The sequence below is a fragment of the Ranitomeya imitator genome, chromosome 2 (genome assembly GCF_032444005.1).
Source record: "Ranitomeya imitator isolate aRanImi1 chromosome 2, aRanImi1.pri, whole genome shotgun sequence".
NCBI classification, from domain to species: domain Eukaryota; kingdom Metazoa; phylum Chordata; class Amphibia; order Anura; family Dendrobatidae; genus Ranitomeya; species Ranitomeya imitator.
Window position 1 is genome coordinate 156229196 of NC_091283.1, and position 25817 is coordinate 156255012.

General features: G+C 49.0%; 1 protein-coding gene across 10 annotated transcripts in view; it reads right to left on the reverse strand.

Moving 5' to 3' along the window:
* Positions 1-25054, reverse strand: part of RAPGEF1 (Rap guanine nucleotide exchange factor 1) — a 62702-nt gene extending 37648 nt beyond the window's left edge. For 6 of the 10 annotated variants that reach the window (XM_069747568.1, XM_069747564.1, XM_069747563.1 and 3 more), the window contains exon 1: positions 24801-25052. In XM_069747568.1, coding sequence (XP_069603669.1) covers positions 24801-24825 — 25 coding nt within the window. In that variant the 5' untranslated portion in view covers positions 24826-25052. Of the gene's footprint in view, positions 1-24800 lie in introns of all 10 variants that reach the window. The other 4 variants (XM_069747567.1, XM_069747565.1, XM_069747562.1 and 1 more) reach the window with 2 other exon arrangements.
* Between the last annotated feature and the right edge of the window lie 763 nt (positions 25055-25817).

Sequence of the window (25817 nt, forward strand, 5' to 3'; positions counted from 1 at the left end):
GCTCACAGTGCCAAAACCACTGGTAAATAGTTTACTGACCATGGTATTACTGTGCTCAATTGGCCTGCCAACTCCCCTGACCTGAACCCCATAGAGAATCTGTGGGATATTGTGAAGAGAAAGTTGAGAGACGCAAGACCCAACACTCTGGATGAGCTTAAGGCCGCTATTGAAGCATCCTGGGCCTCCATAACATCTCAGCAGTGTCACAGGCTGATTGCCTCCATGCCACGCCGCATTGAAGCAGTCATTTCTGCAAAAGGATTCCCGACCAAGTATTGAGTGCATAACTGAACATTATTATATGATGGCTTTTTTGTTTGTTATTAAAAAACACTTTTATTTGATTGGATGGGTGAAATATGCTAATTTATTGAGACAGGTTTTTTGGGTTATCAGGAGTTGTATGCCAAAATCATCAGTATTAAAACAATAAAAGACCTGACAAATTTCAGTTGGTGGATAATGAATCTATAATATATGAAAGTTTAATTGTAATCATTACATTATGGTAAATAATGAAATTTAACACTATATGCTAATTTTTTGAGAAGGACCTGTATATATTTTATACCGACTCCACAGCCCTGCTTGATACAATTGTATTTTTGGTAGCGTCCAGACTGGTACATTGTAACAAACTATCAGGACAGGAGAGACCTTAGGCCATGTTCACACAATGCGTCTTTTACTGCGGAACCGCCGCGATTTTGCCGCTGCGGGTCCGCAGCTGTTTTCCATGCAGGGTACAGTACAATGTACCCTATGGAAAATAGGAACCGCTGTGCCCACATTGCGGAAATTCACTAAAAAAGCCGCGCTGAATAGCTGCGGTAAAAAAGAAGTACCATGTCACTTCTTTGTGCGGAACTGCAGTGGTTCTGCACCCATTGACCTCCATTGTGAGGGTCAAACCCGCAGTAAAACCCGCAGACGAAAAAAATATCTGCGGGTTTTCTGCGGTTTGTGGTGCAGAACCGCTGCAGCAGGAAGTGCGTGGGCGGAGTGTGGCTGTCCCCCCGTGCCCCAATCCCACCCCCCCATGCTCCGATGCCACCCCCCCCGTGCTCCGACGCCCCCCCCCCCCGTGCCCTCATCTCCCCCCCTTATACTTACCGGGCCTCCCGGTGTCCATCCGTCCGTCTTCTCCCTGGGCGCCGCCATCTTCCAAAATGGCGGGCGCATGCGCAGTGCGCCTGCCGAATCTGCCGGCCGGCAGATTCGTTCCAGGCACATTTTGATCACTGTGATAACCTCACAGTGATCAAAATAAAAAAAAAAAAGTAAATGACCCCCCCCTTTAATCACCCCCATAGGTAGTAACAATAATAAAATAAAGAATTCCCCCTCCCCCCTCCCCCACTACAGTTAGAACTAGGGTTAGGGTATTTTCAGCCATTTTAACCCTAAAAAAAAAACTTCCTAGAAAACACACAGACTCTGCAGAGAAAACTGCATAAAAAACCGCACTAAAAAACGCATCAAAAAACGCACCAAAAAACACACCTGCATTTTCTGGCAAGAGCTGCGGTTTTTAGTGCAGAAAAAACAGCAGGGAAATCAGGAACGTGTGAACGTGGCCTTACATTCACTTGATGCTGTTTTTTTCCTCTGTAGCCAAAACCTAATCTCTTGGAAGTAAAAAAAAAAAAAAAAAAAAAAAAAAAAAAAAAAAAAAAAAAAAAAAATCAGAAAAATAAATGGTTTTGCATCATTCTGTACCTGCTTTTTTCACCACTAAAAACACTGCTAAAACTGATGGCAGCGTTTTTGCACTTACTCATTGCTGTCTATGGGTGAAAAAAATGCTGAAAGAAATGACATTCTGCAGTTTTCCAATTCAGTCAGAAAAAAAAAAAAAAAAAAGCATGCGTATGAATTTCTGAAATCTCAACTTCTGCTGGTACTGTAAAAAGCAGCTTCTAATTTGCTTAAAAACGTAGCAAAAAATGCAACATTGGAACATAGCCTAAATGGGCAAGTGCAGAATTAAAAAAAAACATGGCTCCTGGCTTCACAAAACAGCGCCACATCCGTCTACAGGTTGTGTGTGGTACTGCAGCTCACATCCAAGCTCCAATACCTGACAACCTGTCTCAAATATAAGCGACCCCAGGGCTCACATCCACCATCTGCCCCGACTAGATTAACACTAATGGGGGTACTGCACACATGAGCTTAATGCAATACGTCCCCTGCAACAAAAAAGACCGTCAGATGGGTCAGAATTACCAGAATGATAAATAATAATCTATAATTCTATAGCACCAACAAATTCCGCAGCACATTACATTTTAGAGGGGACCTGTACAGACAATAAAGACATTACAGAATAACAATCACATTTACAACAAATCAAGAACACAATAAACCAGATAAATTAATAAAGAGGGAAGGAAACTAGGAGGAAAGATCAAGGATGAGAACATAGTCTCCAGAACTGGAAGAGTTAACAATCAAAGCTTAACAATCGGAGGTGATGTACCCTGGCTTACTTCTCATGAAAACAAGGAACAGCGCAAATCCCCATGAGATGTAAAATCCCTAAATACAAGAGATAAGCGGCAGTGAGAGCGGCTCCACCTGCTGGGACCATCACAGGCTCCTCACCAAGTGCAGCAAAGGAGGCAAGAACCTGCCTGAGTCACCAGCGAAATATTCAGAGCTGGAGGGTCGGGTGACATCACCCAGGACAAGGTGGCGGCCCGGGTGATACAGGGGAGGTGCAGACATCCATCCTCTGCCCAGTCATACAACAATAAATCCCCCAACTAGCATTCAAATGGTGCAGCCTTCGAGACTTTGTGCATCAATGCATCGCCATATTGAAGATTTCTGTTTGCAGTCAGTAAATGGGAACAACCAGCTGATGAAAATACCAGTCCAGCAGGGGAGATTAGAGAGGCTGGTAACGTGGAGAGGGTCCGCAGTCACTACCAGCGCTAGATCAGAGGGGTCCACAGTTACTACCAGCGCTAGATCAGAGGGGTCCGCAGTTACTAGGAGAGGAGCTGCTGTCACTACTAGTAGAGGAAAGGAGCTGCTGTCACTACTAGTAGAGGAAAGGAGCTGCTGTCACTACTAGTAGAGGAAAGGAGCTGCTGTCACTACTAGTAGAGGAAAGGAGCTGCTGTCACTACTAGTAGAGGAAAGGAGCTGCTGTCACTACTAGTAGAGGAAAGGAGCTGCTGTCACTACTAGTAGAGGAAAGGAGCTGCTGTCACTACTAGTAGAGGAAAGGAGCTGCTGTCACTACTAGTAGAGGAAAGGAGCTACTGTCACTACTAGTAGAGGAGCTGCTGTCACTACTAGTAGAGGAGCTGCTGTCACTACTAGTAGAGGAGCTGCTGTCACTACTAGTAGAGGAAAGGAGCTGCTGTCACTACTAGTAGAGGAAAGGAGCTGCTGTCACTACTAGTAGAGGAAAGGAGCTGCTGTCACTACTAGTAGAGGAAAGGAGCTGCTGTCACTACTAGTAGAGGAAAGGAGCTACTGTCACTACTAGTAGAGGAGCTGCTGTCACTACTAGTAGAGGAGCTGCTGTCACTACTAGTAGAGGAAAGGAGCTGCTGTCACTACTAGTAGAGGAAAGGAGCTGCTGTCACTACTAGTAGAGGAAAGGAGCTGCTGTCACTACTAGTAGAGGAGCTGCTGTCACTACTAGTAGAGGAAAGGAGCTGCTGTCACTACTAGTAGAGGAAAGGAGCTGCTGTCACTACTAGTAGAGGAAAGGAGCTGCTGTCACTACTAGTAGAGGAGCTGCTGTCACTACAAGTAGAGGAGAGGAGCTGCTGTCACTACTAGTAGAGGAGAGGAGCTGCTGCCACTACTAGTAGAGGAGAGGAGCTGCTGCCACTAGTAGAGGAGAGGAGCTGCTGTCACTACTAGTAGAGGAGAGGAGCTGCTGTCACTACTAGTAGAGGAAAGGAGCTACTGTCACTACTAGTAGAGGAAAGGAGCTGCTGTCACTACTAGTAGAGGAAAGGAGCTGCTGTCACTACTAGTAGAGGAAAGGAGCTGCTGTCACTACTAGTAGAGGAAAGGAGCTGCTGTCACTACTAGTAGAGGAAAGGAGCTGCTGTCACTACTAGTAGAGGAAAGGAGCTGCTGTCACTACTAGTAGAGGAAAGGAGCTGCTGTCACTACTAGTAGAGGAAAGGAGCTGCTGTCACTACTAGTAGAGGAAAGGAGCTGCTGTCACTACTAGTAGAGGAAAGGAGCTGCTGTCACTACTAGTAGAGGAGCTGCTGTCACTACTAGTAGAGGAGCTGCTGTCACTACTAGTAGAGGAAAGGAGCTGCTGTCACTACTAGTAGAGGAAAGGAGCTGCTGTCACTACTAGTAGAGGAAAGGAGCTGCTGTCACTACTAGTAGAGGAAAGGAGCTGCTGTCACTACTAGTAGAGGAAAGGAGCTGCTGTCACTACTAGTAGAGGAAAGGAGCTGCTGTCACTACTAGTAGAGGAAAGGAGCTGCTGTCACTACTAGTAGAGGAGCTGCTGTCACTACTAGTAGAGGAGCTGCTGTCACTACTAGTAGAGGAGCTGCTGTCACTACTAGTAGAGGAGCTGCTGTCACTACTAGTAGAGGAGCTGCTGTCACTACTAGTAGAGGAGCTGCTGTCACTACTAGTAGAGGAGCTGCTGTCACTACTAGTAGAGGAGCTGCTGTCACTACTAGTAGAGGAGCTGCTGTCACTACTAGTAGAGGAGCTGCTGTCACTACTAGTAGAGGAGCTGCTGTCACTACTAGTAGAGGAGAGGAGCTGCTGTCACTACTAGTAGAGGAGAGGAGCTGCTGTCACTACTAGTAGAGGAGCTGCTGTCACTACTAGTAGAGGAAAGGAGCTGCTGTCACTACTAGTAGAGGAAAGGAGCTGCTGTCACTACTAGTAGAGGAAAGGAGCTGCTGTCACTACTAGTAGAGGAAAGGAGCTGCTGTCACTACTAGTAGAGGAAAGGAGCTGCTGTCACTACTAGTAGAGGAAAGGAGCTGCTGTCACTACTAGTAGAGGAAAGGAGCTGCTGTCACTACTAGTAGAGGAAAGGAGCTGCTGTCACTACTAGTAGAGGAAAGGAGCTGCTGTCACTACTAGTAGAGGAGAGGAGCTGCTGTCACTACTAGTAGAGGAGAGGAGCTGCTGTCACTACTAGTAGAGGAGCTGCTGCCACTACTAGTAGAGGAAATGAGCTGCTGTCACTACTAGTAGAGGAGAGGAGCTGCTGTCACTACTAGTAGAGGAAAGGAGCTACTGTCACTACTAGTAGAGGAAAGTAGCTGCTGTCACTACTAGTAGAGGAAAGGAGCTGCTGTCACTACTAGTAGAGGAAAGGAGCTGCTGTCACTACTAGTAGAGGAGAGGAGCTGCTGTCACTACTAGTAGAGGAGAGGAGCTGCTGTCACTACTAGTAGAGGAGAGGAGCTGCTGTCACTACTAGTAGAGGAAAGGAGCTGCTGTCACTACTAGTAGAGGAAAGGAGCTGCTGTCACTACTAGTAGAGGAAAGGAGCTGCTGTCACTACTAGTAGAGGAGAGGAGCTGCTGTCACTACTAGTAGAGGAGAGGAGCTGCTGTCACTACTAGTAGAGGAAAGGAGCTGCTGTCACTACTAGTAGAGGAGAGGAGCTGCTGTCACTACTAGTAGAGGAGAGGAGCTGCTGTCACTACTAGTAGAGGAAAGGAGCTACTGTCACTACTAGTAGAGGAAAGGAGCTGCTGTCACTACTAGTAGAGGAAAGGAGCTGCTGTCACTACTAGTAGAGGAAAGGAGCTGCTGTCACTACTAGTAGAGGAAAGGAGCTGCTGTCACTACTAGTAGAGGAGAGGAGCTGCTGTCACTACTAGTAGAGGAGAGGAGCTGCTGTCACTACTAGTAGAGGAAAGGAGCTGCTGTCACTACTAGTAGAGGAGAGGAGCTGCTGTCACTACTAGTAGAGGAGAGGAGCTGCTGTCACTACTAGTAGAGGAAAGGAGCTACTGTCACTACTAGTAGAGGAAAGGAACTGCTGTCACTACTAGTAGAGGAAAGGAGCTGCTGTCACTACTAGTAGAGGAAAGGAGCTGCTGTCACTACTAGTAGAGGAGAGGAGCTGCTGTCACTACTAGTAGAGGAGAGGAGCTGCTGTCACTACTAGTAGAGGAAAGGAGCTGCTGTCACTACTAGTAGAGGAGAGGAGCTGCTGTCACTACTAGTAGAGGAGAGGAGCTGCTGTCACTACTAGTAGAGGAAAGGAGCTACTGTCACTACTAGTAGAGGAAAGGAGCTGCTGTCACTACTAGTAGAGGAAAGGAGCTGCTGTCACTACTAGTAGAGGAAAGGAGCTGCTGTCACTACTAGTAGAGGAAAGGAGCTGCTGTCACTACTAGTAGAGGAAAGGAGCTGCTGTCACTACTAGTAGAGGAAAGGAGCTGCTGTCACTACTAGTAGAGGAGAGGAGCTGCTGTCACTACTAGTAGAGGAGAGGAGCTGCTGTCACTACTAGTAGAGGAAAGGAGCTGCTGTCACTACTAGTAGAGGAAAGGAGCTGCTGTCACTACTAGTAGAGGAAAGGAGCTGCTGTCACTACTAGTAGAGGAGAGGAGCTGCTGTCACTACTAGTAGAGGAGAGGAGCTGCTGTCACTACTAGTAGAGGAAAGGAGCTGCTGTCACTACTAGTAGAGGAGAGGAGCTGCTGTCACTACTAGTAGAGGAGAGGAGCTGCTGTCACTACTAGTAGAGGAGAGGAGCTGCTGTCACTACAAGTAGAGTAGAGGAGAGGAGCTGCTGTCACTACTAGTAGAGGAGAGGAGCTGCTGCCACTAGTAGAGGAGAGGAGCTGCTGTCACTACTAGTAGAGGAGAGGAGCTGCTGTCACTACTAGTAGAGGAAAGGAGCTACTGTCACTACTAGTAGAGGAAAGGAGCTGCTGTCACTACTAGTAGAGGAAAGGAGCTGCTGTCACTACTAGTAGAGGAAAGGAGCTGCTGTCACTACTAGTAGAGGAGCTGCTGTCACTACTAGTAGAGGAGCTGCTGTCACTACTAGTAGAGGAGCTGCTGTCACTACTAGTAGAGGAGCTGCTGTCACTAGTAGAGGAGAGGAGCTGCTGTCACTACTAGTAGAGGAGAGGAGCTGCTGTCACTACTAGTAGAGGAGAGGAGCTGCTGTCACTACTAGTAGAGGAGCTGCTGTCACTAGTAGAGGAGCTGCTGTCACTACTAGTAGAGGAGAGGAGCTGCTGTCACTACTAGTAGAGGAGAGGAGCTGCTGTCACTACTAGTAGAGGAGCTGCTGTCACTATTAAAGGAGAGGAGCTGCTGTAACTACTAGTAGAGGAGAGGAGCTGCTGTCACTACTAGTAGAGGAGCTGCTGTCACTATTAAAGGAGAGGAGCTGCTGTGACTACTAGTAGAGGAGGGGATCTGCTGTCACTACTAGTAGAGGAGCTGCTGTCACTACTAGTAGAGGAGAGGAGCTGCTGTCACTACTAGTAGAGGAGAGGAGCTGCTGTCACTACTAGTAGAGGAGAGGAGCTGCTGTCACTACTAGTAGAGGAGAGGAGCTGCTGTCACTACTAGTAGAGGAGAGGAGCTGCTGTCACTACTAGTAGAGGAAAGGAGCTACTGTCACTACTAGTAGAGGAAAGGAGCTGCTGTCACTACTAGTAGAGGAAAGGAGCTGCTGTCACTACTAGTAGAGGAAAGGAGCTGCTGTCACTACTAGTAGAGGAGCTGCTGTCACTACTAGTAGAGGAGCTGCTGTCACTACTAGTAGAGGAGCTGCTGTCACTACTAGTAGAGGAGCTGCTGTCACTACTAGTAGAGGAGAGGAGCTGCTGTCACTACTAGTAGAGGAGAGGAGCTGCTGTCACTACTAGTAGAGGAGAGGAGCTGCTGTCACTACTAGTAGAGGAGAGGAGCTGCTGTCACTACAAGTAGAGTAGAGGAGAGGAGCTGCTGTCACTACTAGTAGAGGAGAGGAGCTGCTGCCACTAGTAGAGGAGAGGAGCTGCTGTCACTACTAGTAGAGGAGAGGAGCTGCTGTCACTACTAGTAGAGGAAAGGAGCTACTGTCACTACTAGTAGAGGAAAGGAGCTGCTGTCACTACTAGTAGAGGAAAGGAGCTGCTGTCACTACTAGTAGAGGAAAGGAGCTGCTGTCACTACTAGTAGAGGAGCTGCTGTCACTACTAGTAGAGGAGCTGCTGTCACTACTAGTAGAGGAGCTGCTGTCACTAGTAGAGGAGAGGAGCTGCTGTCACTACTAGTAGAGGAGAGGAGCTGCTGTCACTACTAGTAGAGGAGAGGAGCTGCTGTCACTACTAGTAGAGGAGCTGCTGTCACTAGTAGAGGAGCTGCTGTCACTACTAGTAGAGGAGAGGAGCTGCTGTCACTACTAGTAGAGGAGAGGAGCTGCTGTCACTACTAGTAGAGGAGCTGCTGTCACTATTAAAGGAGAGGAGCTGCTGTAACTACTAGTAGAGGAGAGGAGCTGCTGTCACTACTAGTAGAGGAGCTGCTGTCACTATTAAAGGAGAGGAGCTGCTGTGACTACTAGTAGAGGAGGGGATCTGCTGTCACTACTAGTAGAGGAGCTGCTGTCACTACTAGTAGAGGAGAGGAGCTGCTGTCACTACTAGTAGAGGAGAGGAGCTGCTGTCACTACTAGTAGAGGAGAGGAGCTGCTGTCACTACTAGTAGAGGAGAGGAGCTGCTGTCACTACTAGTAGAGGAGAGGAGCTGCTGTCACTACTAGTAGAGGAAAGGAGCTACTGTCACTACTAGTAGAGGAAAGGAGCTGCTGTCACTACTAGTAGAGGAAAGGAGCTGCTGTCACTACTAGTAGAGGAAAGGAGCTGCTGTCACTACTAGTAGAGGAGCTGCTGTCACTACTAGTAGAGGAGCTGCTGTCACTACTAGTAGAGGAGCTGCTGTCACTACTAGTAGAGGAGCTGCTGTCACTACTAGTAGAGGAGCTGCTGTCACTACTAGTATAGGAGCTGCTGTCACTACTAGTAGAGGAGCTGCTGTCACTAGTAGAGGAGAGGAGCTGCTGTCACTACTAGTAGAGGAGAGGAGCTGCTGTCACTACTAGTAGAGGAGAGGAGCTGCTGTCACTACTAGTAGAGGAGAGGAGCTGCTGTCACTACTAGTAGAGGAGAGGAGCTGCTGTCACTACTAGTAGAGGAGAGGAGCTGCTGTCACTACTAGTAGAGGAGAGGAGCTGCTGTCACTACTAGTAGAGGAGCTGCTGCCACTACTAGTAGAGGAAAGGAGCTGCTGTCACTACTAGTAGAGGAAAGGAGCTGCTGTCACTACTAGTAGAGGAAAGGAGCTGCTGTCACTACTAGTAGAGGAAAGGAGCTGCTGTCACTACTAGTAGAGGAAAGGAGCTGCTGTCACTACTAGTAGAGGAAAGGAGCTGCTGTCACTACTAGTAGAGGAAAGGAGCTGCTGTCACTACTAGTAGAGGAAAGGAGCTGCTGTCACTACTAGTAGAGGAAAGGAGCTGCTGTCACTACTAGTAGAGGAAAGGAGCTGCTGTCACTACTAGTAGAGGAAAGGAGCTGCTGTCACTACTAGTAGAGGAAAGGAGCTGCTGTCACTACTAGTAGAGGAGAGGAGCTGCTGTCACTACTAGTAGAGGAGAGGAGCTGCTGTCACTACTAGTAGAGGAAAGGAGCTGCTGTCACTACTAGTAGAGGAGAGGAGCTGCTGTCACTACTAGTAGAGGAGAGGAGCTGCTGTCACTACTAGTAGAGGAAAGGAGCTACTGTCACTACTAGTAGAGGAAAGGAGCTGCTGTCACTACTAGTAGAGGAAAGGAGCTGCTGTCACTACTAGTAGAGGAAAGGAGCTGCTGTCACTACTAGTAGAGGAAAGGAGCTGCTGTCACTACTAGTAGAGGAGAGGAGCTGCTGTCACTACTAGTAGAGGAGAGGAGCTGCTGTCACTACTAGTAGAGGAGAGGAGCTGCTGTCACTACAAGTAGAGTAGAGGAGAGGAGCTGCTGTCACTACAAGTAGAGGAGAGGAGCTGCTGTCACTACTAGTAGAGGAGAGGAGCTGCTGCCACTACTAGTAGAGGAGAGGAGCTGCTGCCACTAGTAGAGGAGAGGAGCTGCTGTCACTACTAGTAGAGGAGAGGAGCTGCTGTCACTACTAGTAGAGGAAAGGAGCTACTGTCACTACTAGTAGAGGAAAGGAGCTGCTGTCACTACTAGTAGAGGAAAGGAGCTGCTGTCACTACTAGTAGAGGAAAGGAGCTGCTGTCACTACTAGTAGAGGAGCTGCTGTCACTACTAGTAGAGGAGCTGCTGTCACTACTAGTAGAGGAGCTGCTGTCACTACTAGTAGAGGAGCTGCTGTCACTACTAGTAGAGGAGCTGCTGTCACTAGTAGAGGAGAGGAGCTGCTGTCACTACTAGTAGAGGAGAGGAGCTGCTGTCACTACTAGTAGAGGAGAGGAGCTGCTGTCACTACTAGTAGAGGAGCTGCTGTCACTAGTAGAGGAGCTGCTGTCACTACTAGTAGAGGAGAGGAGCTGCTGTCACTACTAGTAGAGGAGAGGAGCTGCTGTCACTACTAGTAGAGGAGCTGCTGTCACTATTAAAGGAGAGGAGCTGCTGTAACTACTAGTAGAGGAGAGGAGCTGCTGTCACTACTAGTAGAGGAGCTGCTGTCACTATTAAAGGAGAGGAGCTGCTGTGACTACTAGTAGAGGAGGGGATCTGCTGTCACTACTAGTAGAGGAGCTGCTGTCACTACTAGTAGAGGAGAGGAGCTGCTGTCACTACTAGTAGAGGAGCTGCTGTCACTATAGGGGAGGAGCTGCTGTGACTAGTAGTAGAGGAGAGGAGCTGCTGTCACTACTAGTAGAGGAGCTGCTGTCACTACTATTAAAGGAGAGGAGCTGCTGTCACTACTAGTAGAGGAGCTGCTGTCACTACTAGTAGAGGAGCTGCTGTCACTACTAGTAGAGGAGGGGGATCTGCTGTCACTACTAGTAGAGGAGAGGAGCTGCTGTCACTACTAGTAGAGGAGCTGCTGTCACTACTATTAGAGGAGAGGAGCTGCTGTGACTAGTAGTGACAGCCTGGAGGCCTGGCTACGATCTGTCCGGGCCTGCACCAGTCGCACTGCGCCGTCCTAGTAATGGGGGTATTTCCATGCAGAGGGATGTGAAGCAGTGGAATGTGACCTGTTTTTAGTGAGACTACAACTCCAAACATGTCCCGACAACTCCAGCAGCAGGACAGCGGCATACAGCAGAACAGGGTAACAGCTGGTCTTACTCGCCCACATGCCCCTCAGTTCCCCTGGGCTCCGCTGTGCCAATCCATGCCCTGGTTTCCCGCAGATCAGCAGCTGGGTGCCAGTCTCAGCATTACAGCAGCCATGACGCAGGGCAGCGTACACACCCGCAGGATGGGGACACTTTTACATATGATCTCAGGCAGGTTGCACAGAGCGCCCGGTTTATAGGTTTCCATGGAAACAGTGGGGGGGGGGGATGATGTCATTGGCTTCTCCAGCTGTGTGATATGTAATGGAGGAGATGCTTGGGACTGGGAACGATCAGGACAGGAATGCACGGCGAAGGCCAAAATCGTCCTTCAATGTGCACTGATCCCCCCTCTCCAATGCATCAGTCTGCAGGGAGCTGCGTACAGCTCCATGCAGGAACAAGAAGACATGTGTGGACAGTAGGGCCGGAGAAGAACATGCAGGAAGGGGGCATTTCAATATCCGTCTGCATTAATGCAGCTTTAAAGGAGAACCCCACTGGAATCCTGTCCTCCTGACTACAAAAAGTAAGCAGGATCGGTCGGGCTCCAGCAGAGGATTGGAGACACAGTCCACAGACATGAAATAATGATGAAGACAAGTCATAATTTGGGGTGTCCCTTTAAGTACTGTAGAAACACACGTCATATACTGTACATACATATCCATTCATCACCCCACAATCACAGGCGGGAGCGGCCGGTGGCAGAGCCCCTTGTTATTACAACCCCAGTGAGAAAGGTCATTAACCTAGAGAATAGAATGTAAGTCCGCAAGGACAGGGTCCTCTCCCCTCTGTTCCAGTCTGTCACTGTAATAATAATAATAATCTTTATTTTTATATAGCGCTAACATATTCCGCAGCGCTTTACAGTTTTGCACACATTATCGTGTCTGTCCCCATTGGGGCTCACAATCTAAATTCCCTATCAGTATGTCTTTGGAATGTGGGAGGAAACCGGAGAACCCGGAGGAAACCCACGCAAACACGGGGAGAACATACAAACTCCTTGCAGATGTTGTCCTGTGTGGGATTAGAACCCAGGACCCCAGCGCTGCAAGGCTGCAATGCTAACCACTGCACCACCACTGTAAACGATATCCATAACTCTGTATGTAACCCCTTTCTCATGTACAGCACCATGGAATTTATGGTGCTATATAAATAAAAAATAATAATAACCTGCGGTGTAACTGGTGCTGAACTTCACGCTCAGCGCATCCTCAAAATAATCAGCCACTGGTCTAATGGAGGCAGAGCCTAGTTAGGGGGCAGCGGAGCGGAAGCAGGACCATCCCCGCCTGTGGCACTGCGGCTGCCTGGTCATTAGACATTGTTAATTAGGCTGATGAAGTGATGCAGGCGGCCATGAACTCGCACCCCGATAGGTTGTGGCCTTGGAGAGAAATGGAGGAAAACTTCTGAGAATGGAGGAACGGAGGATGTGAGGAGTAGGCCGGGGATGGTGGGCTCCACTTTACCACCTCACTGAGCAATCAGACAAAAGAGGTCACAGGCCGGGCAATGACAAATGATTACATCACCCCTCCCCACTACAATGTATGGGCTGGACACACACAACAAAACGCCGCCCGACATTTCAAGTAAAAACTGGCGCCATGTGTGGAGAGGACTCTTCTTATATCTGCACTGTCTGGGACAATAACCCAGATCAATATCAGATGCAGAATAATGGATCCGGCCACAGAGGACTGGCACCAGTGGGATGGCTCACCAGGGGCCGGACCGCCACTACTGGATCATCACCGGCCCATCCTAGCACCTGCAGTATGTACCCTCTGTTGCTCCATCCGCACAGTCCAGTCCGGCAGTAAATGAGGATGATGGTGGTGGTAGTCCCCTCGCACACAGCAGTGGTGCACCACACAGACCAATTAAAAAGAATAAAAACATTGTGGTCCCACAGGCCCCTTAGAGTCATATCCAGTGGGACAGACTCGTCTCATCCACAGCTGGGCCTGCTGGGGAAGATGGCAGCAGGTGGTAAGTTCAGGGGGGCAATGGATGGAGTAAGCACTCGCTTGTTCTTACCCCTTGGTTGTCCGCTGCTACTTTACAACAGTCACCAGGTATATTTACTAAAGTCCTTCCCTTCAGGATCTGATAGTCTAGAACTCTCCATTATGTGAAAGTGATGATTGCCCTAAGGTCGGGCACACAGATGCCATACCCCAGCTTTCCTGTATAGATGTAAGCAGGTGTCTGCCGGGCATCACCCCTGACAAGCAGAAATCTGCCGAGTCCGGCTCAGCGGTGTCCGGACAGCAAGTCACCGGTGATGTAGCCCGTTTCAGGACAGTTGACAATTATAAGTTGGGTGGGTCGGGACGGTCATTCATGACCTATGTTACTAATATAGCCCAAAGTATAGCTTTGCAGCTAGTGGTGTGACCAGTGACATGAGTCACCGTATCAGCGGCTGACTGAGCTTGCTGCGACAGCTGCATTGTGCGATCTTTACTATAAACGTCTCCACATAGTTGCTGGCGAGCTCATATGGACGGCCTAATGGAAGGGATATTTGGGGCACAGCTATGATGGGTTTCCCAGGAACCCCAATACTTTAAAAAAAGAAAAAGAAAGAAAGGGTAAGAGCAGCAGGTAGCCTTCTGGCTCCTTCCCTCCAAGCCCTGCTGGGGTCCGGCGCCGTCACCATAAAGACAATACCATGATAGATGCAGCTACACTCATTTTGCTACATTGCAAGATCCCTTTAAGAAGTGGGAATATCTGGCCTTCTATAAGCCGATAATTCCAGAATATGGACCTGATGTGACGATTTACCCAATTTTCTACATATTAACATTCCTGGGCGTCCTGCAGAGTGCTTCACCGCGGCAGTCACCACAAGAGACATTTATAGGAGTCAGAAATTCTGATGGGAAAATAGCAAGAAGCAGCGGAAACAAAGACGTGCAACAATTACCCCCATATACAGTGCCGGACAAGTCCTTGTAGGGTGCACAGAGGTAAAATGGCACTGCACTGTACACTGTACTGTACACTGCTACATATAAAACTACAATCCACACTCACAAGGGGTAGGGCACAGGGACTGCCAAGATCTAGGGGCTACACTTCCAGGATTTGGCACTGTGATGGTTAATCTCTGTATGCCTTCACTCAATCCTATAGTGTTCCACAGGCCAATACTGAGATGTCAGACGCGGATTTACCCCGATGCTGAGCGCACACGTACATTACAGAAGCCGAAACTGAGCAGCAGCCCCTGACTCTACACTATGTGCAGAATTATTAGGCAAGTTTGATCACATGATACTTTTTATACATGTTGTCCTACTCCAAGCTGTTCAGCCTTGAGAGCCAACAACCAAGTAAGTAAATCAGGTGATGTCCATATCTGTAATGAGGAGGGGTGTTGTCTAATGACCTCAAAACCGTATATAAGGTGTGCTTAATTATTAGGCAACTTCCTTTCCTTTGGTAAAATGGGTCAGAAGAGAGATTTGACGGGTTCTGAAAAGTCCAAAATTGTGAGAGGTCTTGCAGAGGGATGCAGCAGTCTTGAAATTGCCAAACTTTTGAAGAGTGATCACCCAACAATCAAGCGTTTCATGGCAAATAGCCAACAGCGTCACAAGAAGCGTGTTGGGAAAAAAAAAGGCGCAAAATAACTGCCCATGAATTGAGGAAAAACAAGCGTGAAGCTGCCAAGATGCCATTTGTCACCAGTTTTGCCATATTTCAGAGCTGCAACCTTACTGGAGTAACAAAAAGCACAAGGTGTGCGATACTCGGACATGGCCAAGGTAAGGAAGGCTGAAAAACGACCACCTGTGAACAAGAAACATGAGATAAAACGTCAAGACTGGGCCAAGAAATATCTTAAGACTGACTTTTCAAAGGTTTTATGGACTGATGAAATGAGTGACTCTTGATGGGCCAGATGGATGGGCCAGAGGCTGGATCAGTAAAGGGCAGAGAGCTCCACTCCGACTCAGACACCAGCAAGGTGGAGGTGGGGTACTGGTATGGGCTGGTATCATCAAAGATGAACTTGTGGGACCTGTTCGGGTTGAGGATGGAGTGAAGATGAACTCCCAGACCTACTGCCAGTTTCTGGAAGACAACTTCTTCAAGCAGTGGTACAGGAAGAAGTCGGTATCGGTCAAGAAAAACATGATTTTCATGCAGGACAATGCTCCATCACATGCCTCCAACTACTCCACAGCGTGGCTGGCCAGTAAAGGTCCCAAAGAAGAAAAAATAATGACATGGCCCCCTTGTTCACCTGATCTGAACCCCATAGAGAATCTGTGGTCCCTCATAAAATGTGAGATCTACAGGGAGGGAAAACAGTACGCCTCTGGGAACAGTGTCTGGAGGCTGTGGTGGCTGCTGCACGCAATGTTGATCGTAAACAGATCAAGCAACTGACAATCTATGGATGGAGGCTGCGGAGTGTCATCATAAAGAAAGGGGGCTATATTGGTCACTCATTTTTTCGGGTTTTGTTTTTGCATGTCAGAAATGTTTATTTCTAAATTTTGTGCAGTTATATTGGTTTACCTGGTGAAAATAAATAAGTGAGATAGGAATATATTTGGTTTTTATAAAGTCGCCTAATAATTCTGCACAGTAATAGTTACCTGCACAAACAGATATCCTCCTAAAATAGCAAAATCTAAAAAAAAAAAAAAAACACTCCAACTTCCAGAAATATTAGGCTTTGGCATTTGAGTCTTTTGGGTTCATTGAGAACATAGTTGTTGATCAATAATAAAAATAATCCTCTAAAATACAATTTGCCTAAAAATTCTGCACGCAGCGTACATTGTAATGTGCTGCATGTCCAACACGTGGCACATTAGTGGGACTACTCCACCTAACATCCCCTACACAACAGCCATAATGGATACTCAGACAGGAGGGTCTCTATACTACTACTCCATCGGACAACAGTGCACCGCAGGCGTCTACATCACATTCACCAGCCAAACAGGCCCGGAATATGGGATACAGCCCCCAATGTTGAACCACAGCCCCCAGTCCAATCCCAGCTGAGTCCTAGGTAAGTGGCGGCACCTGGCGGTACAGGCCACATGAGATGGTCAGGTGCACACTGACCCATATGACACAGTACATGGAGAGCTGCCAGGACCCCCACAATCCCGAGAACAGCAGTCCTAGGCTCGACCACAGGTCTAAGGTTATAAATGAAAACCTCTGGAGTATTTTGGGCGCTCAGCGTCACTTCCCTACCTGCACAAAGACATGAAAGTGGTGGACTGAAGATCTGTCTGATCCAAGAGCTGTAAATAAATAACAAAGGTCTATGTGTCTGATCGCCTGACACATTGTAACAAACTGCCATAACTGCACACATCTGTGCTGCTGACTAGTGTTGAGCATTCCGATACCGCAAGTATCGGGTATCGGCCGATATTTGCGGTATCGGAATTCCGATACCGAGATCCGATATTTTTGTGATATCGGGTATCGGTATCGAATCAATAGGGATGTGGAAAATAAAGAATTAAAATAAAAAATATTGATATGCTCACCTCTCCGGCGGCCCCTGGACTTCACGCTGCTATCCGGGAGGCTTCTTTGTTTAAAAAGCGCGCCTTTCGGACCGGTGAATGACGTCCCGGCTTCTGATTGGTCGCGTGCCGCCCATGTGACCGGCACGCGACCAATCAGAGGCCGCGACGTCATTCGCAGGTCCTCAATTCCTAGAATTAGCAGTTTTGTGAATGAGAATGACGTTGCGGCTTCTGATTGGCCGCGTGCTGCCCATGTGACCGGCACGCGGCCAATCAGAAGCCGCGACGTCATTCTCATTCACAAAACTGCTAATTAATTGAGGACCTGCGAATGACGTCGCGGCCTCTGATTGGTCGCGTGCCGGTCACATGGGCGGCACGCGACCAATCAGAAGCCGGGACGTCATTCACAGGTCCGAAAGGCGCGCTTTTTAAACAAAGAAGCCTCCCGGTTAGCAGTGTGAAGTCCAGGGGCCGCCGGAGAGGTGAGCATATCAATATTTTTTATTTTAATTCTTTATTTTACACATCCCTATGGATCCCAGGGCCTGAAGGAGAGTTTCCTCTCCTTCAGACCCTGGGAACCATGAGAATACCTTCCGATACTTGATGTCCCATTGACTTGTATTGGTATCGGATATCGGCGATATCCGATATTTTTCGGGTATCGGCCGATACTATCCGATACCGATACTTTCAAGTATCGGACGGTATCGCTCAACACTACTGCTGACGTGTCTGACAGCTGAGGACTCGTTACTATTATATCTGACAATGTATCAGAGTGGCGAGATCACCAGCAGAGAGAAGGCGTCAGCAGCATCTATTGTTCTCTGCCATCAGCCACATCTGCCCTCCAGCAGAATCATTGCTGCCCCCGCAACAGGCCCTACGCATTGCCCTCTCCAGACTTCTAAAGCCAGCCTAAAATCTACCCAATGTCAATCTACTCTTCCCTGTTATCAGCCATTACTGGGGAGGAGACTGTAGGACAGGTGAGTACAATCTATTACTCCCTGTTATCAGCCATTACTGGGGAGGAGACTGTAGGACAGGTGAGTACAATCTATAAAGGCCCCTTCACATTAAGCGACGCTGCAGCGATACCGACAACGATCCGGATCGCTGCAGCGTCGCTGTTTGGTCGCTGGAGAGCTGTCACACAGACAGCTCTCCAGCGACCAACGATCCCGAAGTCCCCGGGTAATCAGGGTAAACATCGGGTTACTAAGCGCAGGGCCGCGCTTAGTAACCCGATGTTTACCCTGGTTACCAGCGTAAAAGTAAAAAAAAACCAAACACTACATACTTACCTACCGCTGTCTATCCCCGGCGCTCTGCTTCTCTGCACTCCTCCTGTACTGGCTGTGAGCACAGCGGCCGGAAAGCAGAGCGGTGACGTCACCGCTCTGCTTTCCGGCTGACCGACGCTCACAGCCAGTACAGGAGGAGTGCAGAGAAGCAGAGCGCCAGGGATAGACAGCGGTAGGTAAGTATGTAGTGTTTGTTTTTTTTACTTTTACGCTGGTAACCAGGGTAAACATCGGGTTACTAAGCGCGGCCCTGCGCTTAGTTACCCGATGTTTACCCTGGTTACCAGTGAAGACATCGCTGGATCGGTGTCACACACGCCGATCCAGCGATGTCCACGGGAGATCCAGCGACGAAATAAAGTTCTGGACTTTGTTCAGCGACCACCGATCTCCCAGCAGGGGCCTGATCGTTGGTCGCTGTCACACATAACGATGTCCTTAACGATATCGTTGCTACGTCACAAAAAGCAACGATATCGTTAACGATATCGTTATGTGTGAAGGTACCTTTACTCCTTGTTATGAGCCATTACTGGGGAGAGGTAACTGTAGGACACGACTACAATCTATTACTCCCTGTTATTAGCCATTACAGGGGAGAGGAGACCGTAGGACAGGTGAGCACTATTATTAACTGTTATCAGCCATTACTAGTGTAGAAACCTTCCTGCCCCCAAGAACACTGTTGATACATATCCCAGTGCTAAGACATTTCTATCATGTGACTAATATAATAATAATAATTTTATTTTTTTATATAGCGCTAACATATTCCGCAGCGCTTTACAGGTTGCACACATTATCATCACTGTCCCCATTGGGGCTCACAATCTAAATTCCCTATCAGTATGTCTTTGGAATGTGGGAGGAAACCGGAGAACCCGGAGGAAACCCACGCAAACATGGAGAGAACATACAAACTCTTTGCAGATGTTGTCCTTGGTGGGGTTTGAACCCAGGACTCCAGCGCTTCAATATCAACCACTTCTCTGATTACGCTTCTGCACTATTATAAGCTGGTGCTCTTCTTATATCAGTGCAGCTCCAGACTCCTCTCAGACATCAAAGCTTCGCCCAGGCGGGTGATGAGGGTGAAGGAGACATTTCCGCCCCTGACCTCAGATTACTGCCGCTTCCTGGAGCAAAACATCCTCCCAGATAATCACAGTGGAAGGAGAGAGACACAAGAAGGGCCAAGCCCAGAGCAAGTGGTCCTCAGAGCAAGCGAGGGGCAGGGCCTTCAAGGGCAGCAATTACCTACAGCTCCTGAGGAGATTAAATAAATTATTTAAGATGTTCTATCATGTCTAAGGCTTTATTAACATGTCCAGTGTGTGTTTTTATACAATATGACTATGGGGTTAGCAATGGGAGCGTCTTATTCCCAGGCTATAAACATCGGCCCCCATCTGTCAGCTTTCCCTCTGCTGGTTAAGGAAATTAAACGGGAGCCCATGCCATTTTTTCCAGAAAAATAATCCTTTAATAATTAAGTACATGTACAGTACGGTGGTGGGGAGAAAAAGCCACAGAGGCCGCCGGGCGGTGGTGAGGAGGAAAAGCCACAGAGGCCGCTGGTGGGGAGGAAAAGCCACAGAGGCCGCTGGTGGGGAGGAAAAGCCACAGAGGCCGCCGGGGGGTGGTGAGGAGGAAAAGCCACAGAGGCCGCCGGGGGGTGGTGAGGAGGAAAAGCCACAGAGGCCGTCGGGGGGTGGTGAGGAGGAAAAGCCACAGAGGCCGCCGGGGGTGGTGAGGAGGAAAAGCCACAGAGGCCGCCGGGGGGTGGTGAGGAGGAAAAGCCACAGAGGCCGCCGGGCAAGGGGCTTCAAGCAAATTCGTAATGTCGAGGAAAGCAGCATCAACTTTTCTAGTCTGTCTCCCATCACCGCCGGCCATTTACACACACAAGCGTCATGTCAAACAATGGCATCAGGCAGGCGGCCATCACTGCACAGAGGGGTCAACAAGCTGAAACCGGGAACTACAGGGAAACCATCAACAAGCAGCTGTTTAAAAAAAAAAAAAATTAAAAAAAATTGCATTCTCCTAACTGGAGCACATGATAGGGTCTCGGGCTTCCTTGCCTCATTAAAGGGGCTGTGCCACCTGGGCATGTGGATGTCAGACAGAGCCCCTCATATCACTCCCATCGGTCACTACATGGCTTACCAGGCAAGCCATTCACTGTTCATCTACCAGTTAGGACTAGACAAGTTACATCACAAGGATTGTTTTTCCCATTCACCAACAGCAAATTTTTACTTTCCAGGGATTTCAGGCTCACTGTAAGCAAAGTCTGCTCACTGTATGGTGAAAATTCTAACTTTCTCAGACTTTGTGCATCAATGTCTCACCATTTTCAAGATCTCCATTTGCGGCCAATGAATATAAACTTTATGTAACCTCAGAGGTACAGGTGGAATACCTTTTACAGTTGGAGGGTTTGCTACATTTGTATCCACTCTTGGCTTTCATGCCTGGATAGTTTGTTACAATATATCAATACAGAGGTTGGTCCGCACTGGATTCAATAGTAACAGACTCTCAGCTGTGGTAAGTGTTGGGTTTGCCAGGGGGTTAAGCCTCGTAGTATTAGGGTATGTGCACATGTTCTGGATTTCTTGCACAAATTTACTGGCAAAACCGGACATTCCTGCCAGAAATCAGCATGCTGTTTTTGCGCGTTTTTTTCCGGAGCTTTTCCAATGCATTAAATAGCAGGAAAAACGAGAAATATTCGCAAAATTAATGAACATGCTAATTTTTTTTACCGCGATGCGTTTTTTTTGTGGAAAAAAAAACCGCATCATGTGCACAAAAATTGCGGAAAGCATTCTAAATGATAGGATGCATATGTATGCATTTTTTATGCGTTTTTATCGTGAAAAAAATGAGAAAAATCCTGAATGTGTGCACATACCCTAAGGGTATGTGCACACGCTGCGGATTTTGCTGCGGATTCGCAGCAGTTTTCCATGCGTCTACAGTACTATATGAACCTATGGAAAACAAAATTTGCAGTGCACATGCTCTGGAAAAAAATGATCGGAAACTCTGCATTGTTTATTCCACAGCACGTCAATTCTTTGGGAGGATTCCGCAGCGGTTTACACCTGCTCCTCAATAGGAATCCGCACAAAAAACCGCGGTAAATCCACGGTAATTCCCCAGTGCGGTTTACCTGCGGATTTACCAAAATCACTCCGGAAAAATCTGCAGAGTAATCCGCAGCGTGTGCACATACCCTAAACAAGAATGTTATTGTTCACTTACAGCAAGCAGAGATGTTGAAACAATGACTGGAAATTCTCTCTTCCATCTTCGTTTTAAAGGGAACCTGTCACCTGAATTTGGCGGGACTGGTTTTGGGTCATATGGGCGGAGTTTTCGGGTGTTTGATTCACCCTTTCCTTACCCGCTGGCTGCATGCTGGCTGCAATATTGGTTTGAAGTTCATTATCTGTCCTCCATAGTACACGCCTGCATAAGGCAAGATTGCCTTGCGCAGGCATGTACTATGGAGGAAAGAGAATGAACTTCAATCCAATATTGCAGCCAGCATGCAGCCAGCGGGTAAGGAAAGGGTGAATCAAACACCCGAAAGCTCCGCCCATATGACCCAAAACCAGTCCCGCCAAATTCAGGTGACAGAGTCCCTTTAATGGACATGATTGGAGGAAAATCAATGCAGACATCTTATGGCATAAGTGAATCTACACTGGACACCAGCAAGGACAATCACTCCCAGTATTACCCGGATGATGAATGCAAGCGTCTTACAGTTTCGGCACTTCATCTCCTCAGAAAAATTCTAAACAATCCATGAAATCTGCGGCTAATTCACGACATTCTTCAGCTGCCAGGAATGCAGAACAGGAAGCCTCACATCTGTCAGAGGAATGAAAGGAGGGCTCCAGGTCCGCCGACACTGCGCTGACTGCACCGCCACATATGTCTGCCCTCTGTGCCAGGTGTCAATCACTGACTGCAACCATTCACCAGGAGCGGGCACATGATTCACTACTGATATCACGTCACACGGAGAGAGGAGGAGGGGGAACACCACTGACACGACCAGCTGAGGAGGAAATCCGACTACTGCCAACTGACTATCCTAATCTGAGTGCCGGCGCTTCCTCCTCCAATCCACAAAACCGCGTACAGCATCTATGAGAAACCATCTGTCTGATCCAGGGAACATGGCCACCCTTCCCAGAGAAAACTATCCTAGTAATGGAACAGTGCTGGATTGGGGAATGTATGGCCGACGAGGCATCTATGTGGCTGAAAACAGAGGGCAACAGCCTGCGCATTATAGGTCACACTATGGGATCACTATTCACTTCTGGGTTGGGAGTGAAGGGTCCCAACAGGCTTCATTCTGGGCGCGGCCGGGATCACGGACGGCAGATGCGCCTGTGTTTACCATGAAGTCACTGTCAGGTGCCAACATCTGGCGGACACATGTCAGCCCATAGAGAAATACTGACCAACGACCTGCAGATGAGCAGAGACTACAACTCCCAGCAGAGAAGGGACATTCAAATAGCATGTTGCAGATTACAAGAGTCCTGATTTAATCTTAAGGAATTGGTGGGGGGAGAAGAGCTGCCTTAACTTGTACGCTAGTTTGACTGAAATCCTCTGTGCTGCTGGGGACACTGATCATTTCAGGATGTGCACTCCAGCACAATCTTCTCCTGAAAGAGATCAGTCTCTCTTGAAATAACCTGTGTTTCTGTGGAATGTGCCTCATCCACCATGTAACCTCTATAAAAATCAGCACACTCCCCTCCTGACATACTCTGTGCTGCTGGGGAACCCTTCTTTAGTTATGTAACTCTTTGCAACCTATAACACACGAGTCCATCCTGAAACACTGTGCTGCTGGGACACTCGGTCCTCACTTCGGAGACACTGGACCTGTTGGATTTTTGGCTCTTGAATAAAACAAAAACTATTTAGATCCATCAGACTTGTAATGTGATGTCACCTCTCAGGCTCCGGAGACATCCGCGCCCCTAAGGTGATCCCCATCATCCTTTACTGGAGATGTCATAACCTGTCATCCCCTCCTACAGGATACCTTCTATAGTGATCGGCCCTTTAATTCTCTGGCTCACAATTCCTGCAGATATCACATTTCCGAATACACAAAGTATTTTCCAAATGTATAGAGGGATGAGCATTGAACCCCGATCTGTCCAGTGACTGCGCTGACCACTGGGACAGATAGGGGGTGCTGCAAAGGACAGATGACCAGTACAACCATCACATACCACTAGCCACAGGACGAGCTGTCAGGGAATGGAAGCGCCATAGTTTACCTCAGAGGCCATAAAGGCCTAAACTGGAGGTTTGTTACAAAACATCGGCTACAGAATCCTTACGCTCGCTACAATAAATCACTGCAGAACTGTATCTGTCTGAGCTGATACATTGTAGCAAACGGTCAAAACAGGCAACATGTGATTTGCCCAGAAGATTGTCCAGACTGATACACTGTAACAAACAGTCAAAAGCAAGGACGAGATCTCTGAATCTGGGATGTGAACAAGGATGTTTCCGCTCACTGAAGACAAATCAGACGAACTGACAGCTCATTAGAAAGTAGCAGGACATTTCATTACAGCTCTGCACCCAATACAGGGACCCCCACAGCAATCTACGTCACGGAGGACAAAAATCAGTAATTCAGGGGCCAAACAGAAGACCCTTTAGGCCACAGTGACTTCTCTTAAGCGCCTGGACACCCCAAAATAAAACAGGAGATAATAAGAACCCTCCTCAGGTGCACGAAGACCCTGCACCTTCCTCTAGTCACCTGGTTAATAACCAATGTAGTGGTCAGTACCGCTCAGAGAGAGTAGGAACCTATGGCGGCCATACTGGTGGTCATCCAGCATGCCCAGGAAAACAGATCTTGGTACAAAATGATGGACAAAGTTGGCATGGTGGGGTACAGCCTGTGAGAAGGACACGGACCCCCCAAAAATGAGTAAAACGAGATGACATCACATGAATACTAGACTGGAACCTGCCAACCCCATAACCTGCACATACACCTTGTCCCAGGAGAGGGCCCCCCAATCCCGAACTGCTTTGATTCTCATCGCCCCCATTTATACAGGCCTCTAGTGTCACCGCTTCACCATTTAACTGGTCCCCACAACACGAGCCCCCCATACTGCAGCAACTCCCAACCATCTCTGTCCTCCCTGAGATCTGTTCACTTTCACATCCCTCAGATAAGACCCCCCAAGTGTCCCATCGGTCCCTTCCCCTGGTCCTAGTGAACCCTTGCCCACATTTGCCTCTCTAAACCGAAGGGACCCCCGAACTACCCTTTCTCCTAGTGTCCCACAGTTGTCAGCCCGGGTTTTCCGCCCCTCTCCGGCCGCTGTCAGGAGCTCTGCTCCGAGCCCCTCCACGCTCCCCGGTTCTCCGTCTCCTCACGCTCCCCGGGCCTCCACTCTCCTCTCCGGCCGCTGTTAGTAGTTCTCCCCGCCCCGGAGCCCCTCTCATTCCCCGGTTCCTTTCCCTCCCTCTCCCCCAGGCCCCCTCTCAATCCCCGGTCCCGCTTTCTCCTCTCCGGCCGCTGACAGCGGTCCTGGGCCTGTACAGAATGCATGCCCCGGGGCTGCAGGGAGAGGCCGCTTTCCCCCCAGCGGAGACACGGTTTCCTCCCTGGTACCTGCTTTCTCTATTCTCCCGGACATCTCTGCTGCTCATAGGCCGCTCCCCGGGGCCGCGCTCTCCGGTACCGTGTGTCCGGACTCCGGGGAGGGAAGGCCCCGGTTCTTGTCCCTCCGGATTCCCGGCCTAAACCAACCGCAGCGGCTGCATGTCCCAGAGTGATGACTCCGGTGAGAGGCTCCGTGTCCTCCGCCACCGCCGCCGCTCTATCTCCTGCTTGTGAGGAGCCGCCTCCTGTACCGACCGCCACACAGCGCCCCCGGGGGCCGAGCCGAGAACTCCAGTCTGACCGAGCAGCCCTGTGTAATGAGGCAACGTTCCTATGTAAGGAGGAGCAGTCCTGTGTAATGGGACAGCGGTCCTATGTAAGGAGGAGCAGCCCTGTGTAATGAGACAGCGGTCCTGTGTAAGGAGGAGCAGCCCTGTGTAATGGGACAGCGGTCCTGTGTAAGGAGGAGCAGCCCTGTGTAATGGGACAGCGGTCCTGTGTAAGGAGGAGCAGCCCTGTGTAATGGGACGGCGGTCCTGTGTAAGGAGGAGCAGCCCTGTGTAATGGGACAGCGGTCCTGTGTAAGGAGGAGCAGCCCTGTGTATTGGGACAGCCGTCCTGTGTAAGGAGGAGCAGCCCTGTGTAATGGGACAGCGGTCCTGTGTAAGGAGGAGCAGTCCTGTGTAATGGGACAGCGGTCCTGTGTAAGGAGGAGCAGCCCTGTGTAATGAGGCAACGTTCCTATGTAAGGAGGAGCAGTCCTGTGTAATGGGACAGCGGTCCTATGTAAGGAGAAGCAGCCCTGTGTAATGGGACAGCGGTCCTGTGTAAGGAGGAGCAGCCCTGTGTAATGAGACAGCGGCCCTATGTAAGGAGGAGCAGCCCTGTGTAATGGGACAGCGGTCCTGTGTAAGGAGGAGCAGCCCTGTGTAATGAGACAGCGGCCCTATGTAAGGAGGAGCAGCCCTGTGTAATGAGACAGCGGCCCTATGTAAGGAGGAGCAGCCCTGTGTAATGAGGCAACGT